The 11864-nt window shown below is 41.4% G+C and overlaps 1 protein-coding gene across 1 annotated transcript in view; it reads right to left on the bottom strand.

The window, feature by feature from the left end:
- LOC133659088 (integrin beta-like protein 1) overlaps positions 1 to 10131 on the bottom strand; it is an 88995-nt gene extending 78864 nt beyond the window's left edge. The window contains exon 1 of the mRNA XM_062061825.1: positions 9824 to 10131. Coding sequence (XP_061917809.1) covers positions 9824 to 9915 — 92 coding nt within the window. The 5' untranslated portion in view covers positions 9916 to 10131. The remainder of the gene's footprint in view (positions 1 to 9823) is intronic.
- Positions 10132 to 11864: the final 1733 nt, after the last annotated feature.

The following is an 11864-nucleotide window of genomic DNA, read 5'->3' as shown; positions in this document are numbered from 1 at the left end:
ACCTTCTCAGCAGCACGTACGATGCGCTGCAGTCTATGCTTATCCTGGACTGTGGCGCCGGGGAACCACACTGTGATGGAGGAGGTCAGGATGGACTCTATGATGGCTGAGTAAAACTGCACCAGCATCTCGGTCGGCACCTTAAGTTTCCTCAGCTGCCGCAGGAAGTACATCCTCTGCTGGGCCTTCTTGATGAGGGAGCTGATGGTCGGCTCCCACTTGAGGTCCTGGGTGATGGTGGTGCCCAAGAAACGGAAGGAGTCCACAATGGGGACGGGGGTGGAAGAGTCAATCAGGGTGAGGGGGGATGGTGGGGCTGCGACTTTCCTGAAATCCATGATCATCTCCACTGTTTTCTGGGCATTCAGCTCCAGGTTGTTAAGGCTGCACCAGGACATCAGCCGGTCCACCTCTCTCCTGTAGGCGGACTCATCGCCATTCGAGATGAGCCCGATGAGGGTGGTGTCATCCGCAAACTTGAGCAGTTTTACGGATTGGTGACTGGAGGTGCAGCAGTTTGTATACAGGGAGAAGAGCCAGGGGGAGAGTACACAGCCTTGAGGAGTACCAGTGTTTGTGGTTCGACTGTCCGAGACAATCTTCCCCAGCCGTACGTGCTGTCTTCGGTCTGTCAGGAAGTCATTGATCCAACTGCAGAGGGACTCGGGCACGCTGAGCTGTTAGAGCTTGTCTCGTAGCAGTCCAGGGAGGATGGTGTTGAAGGTAGAGCTGAAGTCCACAAATGGCAGATCAACTGGTCTAAAAGGGGGGTCTATTTAAAGGCTAGAGTATACAAATGAGTTTTAAGATGGGACTTAAATGCTTCTACTGAGGTAGCATCTCTAACTGTTACCATTCCAGAGTACTGGAGCCCCAATAGAAAACGCTCTATAGCCCGCAGACTTTTTTTGGGCTCTGGGAATCACTAGTGAGGCCATGGAGGCCACGCCCACTTCCTGTGGATCATAAACCCCCCCTCACTTCCGGTCATAAAACAATAACCCTCAGTCCCCGCTCGCCCCCCTTAAATGGTGCTACTCCGGTCTTCTGGTGCATATTTGTTGGAGAGATCTTTGCAATTTCAAGGTGTGAACCAACTACACTGGTGACATTAAGGCTCTGAGTCGAGTTCTTCCGCCCTAAACTCGCCCGAGCGTGTGGCTTTTTTTTGCGACACGCACGCCATTTTAAACATAAAAAGGAAAGCAATCGTCCAAAAATGTCTCGTATTAAAAAGCAAACTAGCTCTTTCGATTGAGTATTTTTTCCAATCCGACCTTTCCGAGTAGGCTGTGCGTGTCACAGGCGTCAAATCTTGTAATAACGGTCTTTGTTCTCCTTCAGTTGCCAAGACTACACCTCCTTTTTTAACTTTGATGAATGGATGGATGACTGACTCGCACCCACTCCAGCTCTCACATTGTTATGGCCTGTTTACCCCCAAAAAACAAACGGTATGCTAATATTAATGCATGTGTGGGTTTGCCAATAAATAATCAACATAATTGCACAATGCGCGCCAACACAAGAACTGTAAAAAGGCAAAGTCAAAACTGTGTATTCTAAATCAGAGACGTATTATTTTCCAACAACTGCATATGGAGGTCTCACAGTTGTGTTTTGAGCCTTCATGTTGGAATGTAGTCCGTTGAAAAGCCACTTTAATAAGTCCATTTTGTGCGTCTGCAGCTTTAATGCTAATTGTCGGGTTCAAACACTGACGGCATCTATTAAACAAGACAAGAAGCAAAGAATCAAACAGAGACAGAATTCAATTTGACTCAATATTGAGGAGAGTCGCCTGGACACTGTACCCTTGTACAATCTCCAGCACGCCCTGGCGAAAGATTGTACAACTCCTCCTTTATTTGACTTTCTCTGATCACATGACCACAGCTGCTTCCAGAGGGAAGTGGGTCGTAAACAGATGTTGCCTTTGGTTACAGAACAGTTCAAAAGAAGAGGTCGTAAAATAGTTCAGAAAGAGGTTCGTAAAATAGTTCAAAAAGAGGTCCATAAAATAGTTAAAAAAGAAGTCCATAAAATAGTTCAAAAAGAGGTCCATAAAATAGTTCAAAAAGAAGTCCATAAAATAGTTCAAAAAGAGGTCCATACAATAGTTCAAAAAGAGGTCCATAAAATAGTTCAAAAAGAAGTCCATAAAATAGTTCAAAAAGAGGTTCGTAAAATAGTTCAAAAAGAGGTCCATAAAATAGTTCATAAAGAGGTTCGTAAAATAGTTCAAAAAGAGGTCCATAAAATAGTTCAAAAAGAGGTTCGTAAAATAGTTCAAAAAGAGGTCCTTAAATAGTTCAAAAAGAGGTCCATAAAATAGTTCAAAAAGAGGTCCTTAAATAGTTCAAAAAGAGGTCCATAAAATAGTTCAAAAAGAGGTTCGTAAAATAGTTCCAAAAGAGGTCCTTAAATAGTTCAAAAAGAGGTCCATAAAATAGTTCAAAAAGAGGTCCTTAAATACTTCAAAAAGAGGTTCGTAAAATAGTTCAAAAAGAGGTCCATAAAATAGTTCAAAAAGAGGTCCTTAAATAGTTCAAAAAGAGGTCCATAAAATAGTTCAAAAAGAGGTCCATAAAATAGTTCAAAAAGAGGTTCGTAAAATAGTTCAAAAAGAGGTCCATAAAATAGTTCATAAAGAGGTTCGTAAAATAGTTCAAAAAGAGGTCCATAAAATAGTTCAAAAAGAGGTTCGTAAAATAGTTAAAAAAGAGGTCCATAAAATAGTTCAAAAAGAAGTCCATAAAATAGTTCAAAAAGAGGTTCGTAAAATAGTTCAAAAAGAGGTCCATAAAATAGTTCAAAAAGAGGTTCGTAAAATAGTTCAAAAAGAGGTCCGTAAAATAGTTCAAAAAGAGGTTCGTAAAATAGTTCAAAAAGAGGTCCTTAAATAGTTCAAAAAGAGGTCCATAAAATAGTTCAAAAAGAGGTCCTTAAATAGTTCAAAAAGAGGTCCATAAAATAGTTCAAAAAGAGGTCCTTAAATAGTTCAAAAAGAGGTTTGTAAAATAGTTCAAAAAGAGGTCCATAAAATAGTTCAAAAAGAGGTCCTTAAATAGTTCAAAAAGAGGTCCATAAAATAGTTCAAAAAGAGGTCCATAAAATAGTTCAAAAAGAGGTTCGTAAAATAGTTCAAAAAGAGGTTCGTAAAATAGTTAAAAAAGAGGTCCATAAAATAGTTCAAAAAGAGGTTCGTAAAATAGTTCAAAAAGAGGTCCTTAAATAGTTCAAAAAGAGGTCCTTAAATAGTTCAAAAAGAGGTCCATAAAATAGTTCAAAAAGAGGTCCATAAAATAGTTCAAAAAGAGGTTCGTAAAATAGTTCAAAAAGAGGTTCGTAAAATAGTTCAAAAAGAGGTCCATAAAATAGTTCAAAAAGAGGTTCGTAAAATAGTTCAAAAAGAGGTCCATAAAATAGTTCAAAAAGAGGTCCGTAAAATAGTTCAAAAAGAGGTTCGTAAGATAGTTCAAAAAGAGGTTCGTAAAATAGTTCAAAAAGAGGTTCATAAAATAGTTCAAAAAGAGGTTCGTAAAATAGTTCAAAAAGAGGTTCGTAAAATAGTTCAAAAAGAGGTTCGTAAAATAGTTCAAAAAGAGGTTCGTAAAATAGTTCAAAAAGAGGTTCGTAAAATAGTTCAAAAAGAGGTTCGTAAAATTGTTCAAAAAGAGGTTCGTAAAATTGTTCAAAAAGAGGTTCGTAAAATAGTTCAAAAAGAGGTCGCCTGGAGGGGATTCTGGTCCTGCTTCCTCTTCGCTTTTATAGTCCTTAGGTCAGACAATATGTTTCTGTTGGATTACAATACATGAAAGACAACAGGAACACGTTCATCTTGCTTCCCCCTACACAGTGGAGTTTTACCAGCCTTACTCCTGGTAGCTTTTGTCTTCTTGCCAGGAACTCATTTCAACACAAAGTATTGTGATCATTTAAAAATAATTATTCTGACACTAATTAGCTGTGAAAGTGAATGATACTGAATTTATATAGCGCTTTTTCTCAAGTGACTCAAAGCGCTTTACATTGAGAAACCGTTGGGAACAGGTGGGTGCCATGATTGGGTATAAAAGTAGATTCCATGAAATGCTCAGTCATTCACAAACAAGGATGGGGCGAGGGTCACCACTTTGTCAACAAACGCGTGAGCAAATTGTTGAACAGTTTAAGAAAAACGTTTCTCAAGCAGCTATTGCAAGGAATTTAGGGATTTCATCATCTACGCTCCGTAATATCATCAAAGGGTTCAGAGAATCTGGAGAAATCACTGCACGTAAGCAGCTAAGCCCGTGACCTTCCATCTCTCAGGCTGTACTGCATCAACAAGCGACATCAGTGTGTAAAGGATATCACCACATGGGCTCAGGAACACTTCAGAAACCCACTTTTAGTAACTACAGTTGGTCGCGACATCTGTAAGTGCAAGTTAAAACTCTCCTATGCAAGGCGAAAACCGTTTATCAACAACACCCAGAAACGCCGTCGGCTTCGCTGGGCCTGAGCTCATCTAAGATGGACTGATACAAAGTGGAACCGTGTTCTGTGGTCTGACGAGTCCACATTTCAAATTGTTTTTGGAAACTGTGGACGTCGTGTCCTCCGGACCAAAGAGGAAAAGAACCATCCGGATTGTTCTAGGCGCAAAATGTAAAAGCCAGCATGTGTGATGGTATGGGGGTGTATTAGTGCCCAAGACATGGGTAACTTACACATCTGTGAAGGCACCATTAATGCTGAAAGGTACATACAGCTTTTGGAGCAACATATGTTGCCATCCAAGCAACGTTACCATGGACGCCCCTGCTTATTTCAGCAAGACAATGCCAAGCCACGTGTTACATCAACGTGGCTTCATAGTAAAAGAGTGCGGGTACTAGACTGGCCTGCCTGTAGTCCAGACATTGAAAATGTGTGGCACCTAAAATAGCAGAAGGGAGACCCCCGGACTGTTGAACAACTTAAGCTGTACATCAAGCAAGTATGGGAAAGAATTCCACCTGAGAAGCTTCAAAAATGTGTCTCCTCAGTTCCCAAACCTTTACTGAGTGTTGTTAAAAGGAAAGGTTGTCTACAGTCAGTTGTTGCCCTTCTTAGAGGATCATGGTATCACTGAGCTGTTCCAGTCCGGTTTTAAAGCCCTCCACAGAACAGAGTCAGCGCTTTTAAAAGTTTTTAACGATATCCTCCTGTCAACTGATTCTGGTAAATATGTTGTCCTGGTGCTTTTAGATCTGTCTGCTGCGTTCGCCACCTTAATCACTCGTCTTGAGAACTGTGTGGGCATTAAGGGCGCCGCCCTCAACTGGTTCCGGTCGTACCTAACCGACAGGAGTTTTTGTGTAAAATTAGACAGTTTTATGTCTTCCACAGCTCCTTTACCACATGGGGTTCCCCAGGGCTCAATCCTTGCCCCAATCCTTCTCCCCCTTGGTTCTATTTTTAGGAAGTACGATATTGCATTTCATTTTTATGCCGATGATTGCCAGATTTATTTCCCCATGGCACAAAACAACACGGTTCAACATCTTATTGACTGCCTGCACGACATCAAAGCCTGGCTTTCAGCTAACTTCCTGAGCCTAAATGAAGACAAAACAGAAGTTATGTTGTTCGGTCCAAGTCGCTCCTCCTTCCTCAACGTTGACCTCGGCACTCTGACCCCGTATCTCAGCGACTGTGTCACAAACCTGGGGGTAAAGTTCCACTCAGATTTTAAATTTGAAAAACAAATCAGCAGCGTCGTTCAAAAAAGCTTTTATCAATTACGCCAAATAGCGAAAGTGAAACCGCTTCTATCTCGTTTAGACTACTGCAATGCCCTGCATGTAGGCATTAGCCAGGCCTCCCTCGCCCGCCGGCAGCTCGTGCAGAACTCTGCTGCTCGTCTGCTAACACAGACCCACAGACGTGAGCACATCACCCCTATATTAGCGTCCCTTCACTGGCTCCCTGTGTGTTACCCAATCAATTTTAAACTCCTTTTATTTGTTTTTAAATGTCTAAACAACCTCGCACCAACATCTCTCTCCGACCTCCTTCAGCCTTAAGGCCTACTGAAAGCCACTACTATCGACCACGCAGTCTGATAGTTTATATATCAATGATGAAATCTTAACATTGCAACACATGCCAATACGGCCGGGTTAACTTATTAAGTGACATTTTAAAATTCCCGGGAAATATCCGGCTGAAACGTCGCGGTATGATGACGTATGCGCGTGACGAAGTCAGTTTAACGGAAGTTATGGTACCCCGTAGAATCCTATACAAAAAGCTCTGTTTTCATTTCATAATTCCACAGTATTCTGGACATCTTTTGCAATTTGTTTAATGAACAATGAAGGCTGCAAAGAAGACAGTTGTAGGTGGGATCGGTGTATTAGCAGCGGACTACAGCAACACAACCAGGAGGACTTTGTTGGAGCGCTAGCCGCGCTAGCCGCCGACCTCACCTTGACTTCCTACGTCTCCGGGCCGCCAAACGCATCAGGTGAAGTCCTTCGTCCTTCTGCCGATCGCTGGAACGCAGGTGAGCACGGGTGTTGATGAGCAGATGAGGGCTGGCTGGCATAGGTGGAGAGCTAATGTTTTTAGCATAGCTCTGTGCGGTCCGGTTGCTAAGTTGCTAAGTTAGCTTCAATGGCGTCGTTAGCACAGCATTGTTAACCTTCGCTAGCCTGGAAAGCATTAACCGTGTATTTACATGTCCACGGTTTAATAGTATTGTTGATTTTCTATCTATCTTTCCAGTCAGGGGTTTATTTTTTTTGTTTCTATATGCAGTTAAAGCACGATGCTATCACGTTAGCTCGTAGCTAAAGCATTTCACCGATGTATTGTCGTGGAGATAAAAGGCACTGAATGTCCATTTCGCGTTCTCGTCTCTCATTTTCAAGAGGATATAGTATCCCAGGTGGTTTAAAATACAAATCCGTGATCCACAATAGAAAAAGGAGAGAGTGTGGAATCCAATGAGCCAGCTTGTACCTAAGTTACGGTCAGAGCGAAAAAAAATATGTATTTCACTGCATTCTAGTCCGTCACTCTAACGTTCCTCATCCACAAATCATTCATCCTCGCTCAAATTAATGGGGTAATGGTCCGAATCGCTCTAGCTGCGTTGAAAACAATAGGAAAATATGAGGGAGTGAACAACTGACAACGTCACGCTACTTCCGGTAGGGGCAAGTTTTTTTTTTATCAGAGACCAAAAGTTGCGAACTTAAACGACGTTGTTCTATACTAAATCCTTTCAGCAAAAATATGGCAATATCGCAAAATGATCAAGTATGACACATAGAATGGATCTGCTATTCCCGTTTAAATAAAAAAATGTCATTTCAGTAGGCCTTTACTGCCCCACCCGATCCCTAAGATCAGCCGATCAGCTGCTACTGACGGCCCCGGACACAAGGCTGAAGCTTAGAGGTGACAGAGCTTTCGCCGCTGCTGCTCCCAAGCTCTGGAACGACCCACCTCTGAGTGTTAGACAAGCCTCCTCTCTTCCTGTTTTTAAATCTCTCTTAAAAACATACTTTTATTCCATGGCTTTTAACACTGAGTGATATCCATCCTGCAATGGCACCCCATAATACACCTGCTGTGAACCTGTTTTTATGTTTTTATTTATTTTATTTATTTATTTTTTATCGTGTTCTGTTTGTGTTGTGTTGTGTTCGCTCGGTTCTCGTATTATCTTTTAACCTGCCCATTGTACAGCACTTTGGCTAAATGTGCTTTATAAATAAAGTTGATTTGATTTGATTTGTGGATCATTAAAGTAAGTCTAAGTCTAAACTAATTAAAGCCCCCCCCTCCCTCTTCCCCTTACGCGAGATCCACCCAGCAACATCATGCTAGGATGGCATATTCGCGGACAAAAAAAAAGCCTAATTGATCCAAACTTACAGCTGCCCCATCTGTAACTGACTGATAAGTGACAGAGCTTTATTTTAAAATGTGTAGCAAAGCCCTTTTTTTGGTCTTTTTTAGTTTTTTCTTTACAAAGTGGTGGGCGTGTCTAGGGATGATGTTTGATAAGAAATTATCGAGTTCAAGCTTATTATCGAATCCTCTTATCGAACCGATTACTTATCGATTCTCTTATCGAGTCCAGATAGGTTGTTGTATATGGAAAAAAACACAATATTTGGTTTAACAAAAGCTCACTTTTATTATATAAGAAAACAATTTAATCTAATAAATAAATAAATATTGACTGTTACCCCCCTAAAAAAATAAAATAAAATAAATAAATATTGACTGTTGTTACCCAAAGTATATTAAGTGGGATTTTTTCAGAAAAACAAATATATACAGTAACACAAAAACAAGCTGTCTCTGTGATCACTATAGGTGTATAAATAATAATATAGTGTTAAATAAAATCAGTCCCTTGGGCACAAAACTGAAAATAATACAGCTCTCCAAAAAGTGCACTTCTGCTGCTATTGGAACATAACTGTTTGTTATGATGCTTTGACATTTTTGCACTTTATTTCTTTATTGAAAGAAAATTCTATGAAGAGAAAAGTTGTTTGCAAATGTGGATACAATGCTAAAAAAATGAAATACACTTTGAGTTAACATTATTTCCTTATATGGGAAAAGATGTTATGAGCTAGGGAATATAACAACTACACTACCCAGCATGCAACGGGAGTGACGAGCATGCGCGGTAGAGCCGAAAAGTGTTGTTGCATGTCACCACCCGGCAGCTAAGAATGAGCACGCTGTGAAAGTAAACGTCAAGAACTCAGCCAACACGCCTCGTCTGCATTATTTATAATTAGACAGACAACACATATACAGTGTGATTTTGTTTTGTTTACAAGGAAAGAAAAACAAAAGTTAAAAAAGGGAGAAGTGTTGTGTATATATATGTATGTGCTGCGGTTGCTTTAAGAACGTTGCGACAGCTGCCGTAAAGGAGGTGCGTTGCTAGCCTGGTTGCTATGTTTCCGGTTGGTGGTAAAAGTGTTGGTCATGTGTTTGTACCCTGCTCAAATCTCTCAGTAAAGTTATTCATTGGATTATACCTTTTGTTTTGAACTTTATTACACTTTGGAACGCTTTTTCCCGTCCATTTTTTCCTGCTTTCGTTATCTGCGCCTAACGACTGAGCTACGTGACGTCATTTCTTGTGATGTCAAACGGAGCATTTCTGGTCGGGACGGGATTCGTTCCCAGGGATTCGAATAAAGAACCAACTCTTTTTCTTTACTATAGTGGTCTCGATAACGGGTACCGGTTCTCAAAAAGGGATTCGAGTCCGAGGACTCGGTTCTTTTCTTATCGAACAACCGAGAAAACCGGTTTCGAGTATCATCCCTAGGCGTGTCCAGCTCGGTCCTTCATGAAACGCATTGGTGTTCATAAACAGGCTGTAGAATGGCATGTTACAGTCAGAACGTCGTTAAAAAGTCACTTTTGCACAGTGGGGGACTTTTAAAGGCAATTCTCCTCTTGCATTGGCTCTTTCTGGATAGCAGGTGTGCCTAATGTAGTGTCTGCTCAGTGCATAATTCATGACATTTGGAGAACAACGCACATTTTCTGCAAAAAGTGATTTTAGCATCATATAGAGTGGTTTTATTACACAACACCATTTGTTGCATAAAAGCTATGATGGCTATGTTTGCATAGAGAAGTTGTCTGCAGCTTTAAATGATTAAAAAATAGAATAAATAAAGTTGCAGACACAAACCTGCAAAAGGCAAGAAATGAATGCATTTTCCCCACATTGCATGTTCCAAACCCTTCAGCCCAGGCCCAGGAATAGACATGAAAAACGGAGCGAAGCCGTGCAGAAACTCACCCGGCCGACTGCGACAATGTGTCCTGGGCGCGAGACAGCAGAATTAGAACCAACGGCACGAGCACGTGCTGCACCCAAACTTCAGCGTGCATGTTTAAATCCCACAGTAACCTGGAGTTAAAAGTAGCTCGAAGGAATTTGCCCTGCAGGGAGACACTTGCAGAGAGAAGGGGAAGCAAACTGAAAGGTGCAGAGAGGGGAAAAGCAGCAGGAAAAAAAAGGTTCTGAGAGGGGGGAAAACTGCCAAAATGCAGAGTTCAGTCAGCAGTTGTAATGAGAAGCAGATTGTTTTTACTTGTCTTTTTCTCTCCGTCTTTTTCCAGATGATCCTTTTTTTTTTTCTAAACCTGCCACGAGTTCCACATGACTCAGGAATGATATGAAGCGGTTATGACTTTTGTATTGTTATTTTACAGATGCTAATGTACAGCTCATTGCACCCGTTCATGTTTGTGCAAGTTTCACGAGCAGAAGACGACTCAAAGTAACGGGAGTGAGTTTTCAGCACCGGGTTAGCAAATACGGCTAATAGCATGTTGGCACCGAGCACATTAAAGTGAGTCACCAAAATATTGTATTTTAACTCAGGCTGTCAAATTAAGGAGTTAACTCATGTGATTAATCAGCAAAATATCACATTAATCATGCAAACACTTAGATTAATCGTGCAATTTGTTTTGACCGTACAAGCTTTTAGTGAGTCACCAAAGTGAATAATAATAGTCACCAAAATATTGTATTTTATTTAACTCAGGCTGTCAAATTAAGGAGTTAAAGGCCTACTGAAAGCCACTACTAGCGACCACGCAGTCTGATAGTTTATATATCAATGATGAAATCTTAATGCCAATACGGCCGGGTTAACTTATAAAGTGCAATTTTAAATTTCCCGCTAAACTTCCGGTTAAAAACGTCTATGTATGATGACGTATGCGCGTGACGTCAATCGTTGAACCGGAAGTATTCGGACACATTGTATCCAATACAAAAAGCTCTGTTTTCATCTCCAAATTCCACAGTATTCTGGTGTTGGTGAATCTTTTGCAATTTGTTTAATGAACAATGAAGACTGCAAAGGAGAAAGCTGTAGGTGGGATCGGTGTATTAGCGGCTGGCTGCAGCAACACAACCAGGAGGACTTTGAGATGGATAGCAGACGCGCTAGCCGCCGACCTCACCTTGACTTCCTCCGTCTCCGGGCCGCCGACCGCATCTATGATCATCGCTCCGTCGATCGCTGGAACGCAGGTGAGCACGGGTGTTGATGAGCAGATGAGGGCTGGCGTAGGTGGATAGCTAATGTTTTTAGCATAGCTCTGTGAGGTCCCGTTGCTAAGTTAGCTTCAATGGCGTCGTTAGCAACAGCATTGTTAAGCTTCGCCAGCCTGGAAAGCATAACCGTGTAGTTACATGTCCATGGTTTAATAGTATTGTTGATTTTCGGTCTATCCTTCCAGTCAGGAGTTTATTTATTTTGTTTCTATCTGCATTTAAGCCCGATGTGCTATCACGTTAGCTCCGTAGCTAAAGAGCTTCGCTGATGTATTGTCGTGGAGATAAAAGTCACTGTGAATGTCCATTTCGCGTTCTCGACTCTCATTTTCAAGAGGATATAGTATCCGAGGTGGTTTGAAATACAAATCTGTGATCCACAATAGAAAAAGGAGAGAGTGTGTTATCCAATGAGCCAGCTTGTACCTAAGTTACGGTCAGAGCGAAAAAAGATACGTCCTGCACTACACTCTAGTCCTTCACTCTCACGTTCCTCATCCACAAATCTTTCATCCTGGCTCAAATTAATGGGGTAATCGTCGCTTTCTCTGTCCGAATCGCTCTCGCTGCTGGTGTAAACAATGGGGAAATGGGAGGAGCCTATCAACCTGTGACGTCACGCTACTTCCGGTACAGGCAAGGCTTTTTTTTATGAGCGACCAAAAGTTGCAAACTTTATCGTCGATGTTCTCTACTAAATCCTTTCAGCAAAAATATGGCAATATCGCGAAATGATCAAGTATGACACGTAGAATGGATCTGCTATCCC

The sequence above is a fragment of the Entelurus aequoreus genome, linkage group LG10 (assembly GCF_033978785.1).
Source record: "Entelurus aequoreus isolate RoL-2023_Sb linkage group LG10, RoL_Eaeq_v1.1, whole genome shotgun sequence".
NCBI classification, from domain to species: Eukaryota; Metazoa; Chordata; class Actinopteri; order Syngnathiformes; family Syngnathidae; genus Entelurus; species Entelurus aequoreus.
The sequence above is the reverse complement of the archived record's forward strand: the minus strand, read 5'-3'. Positions and strand labels throughout refer to the sequence as shown.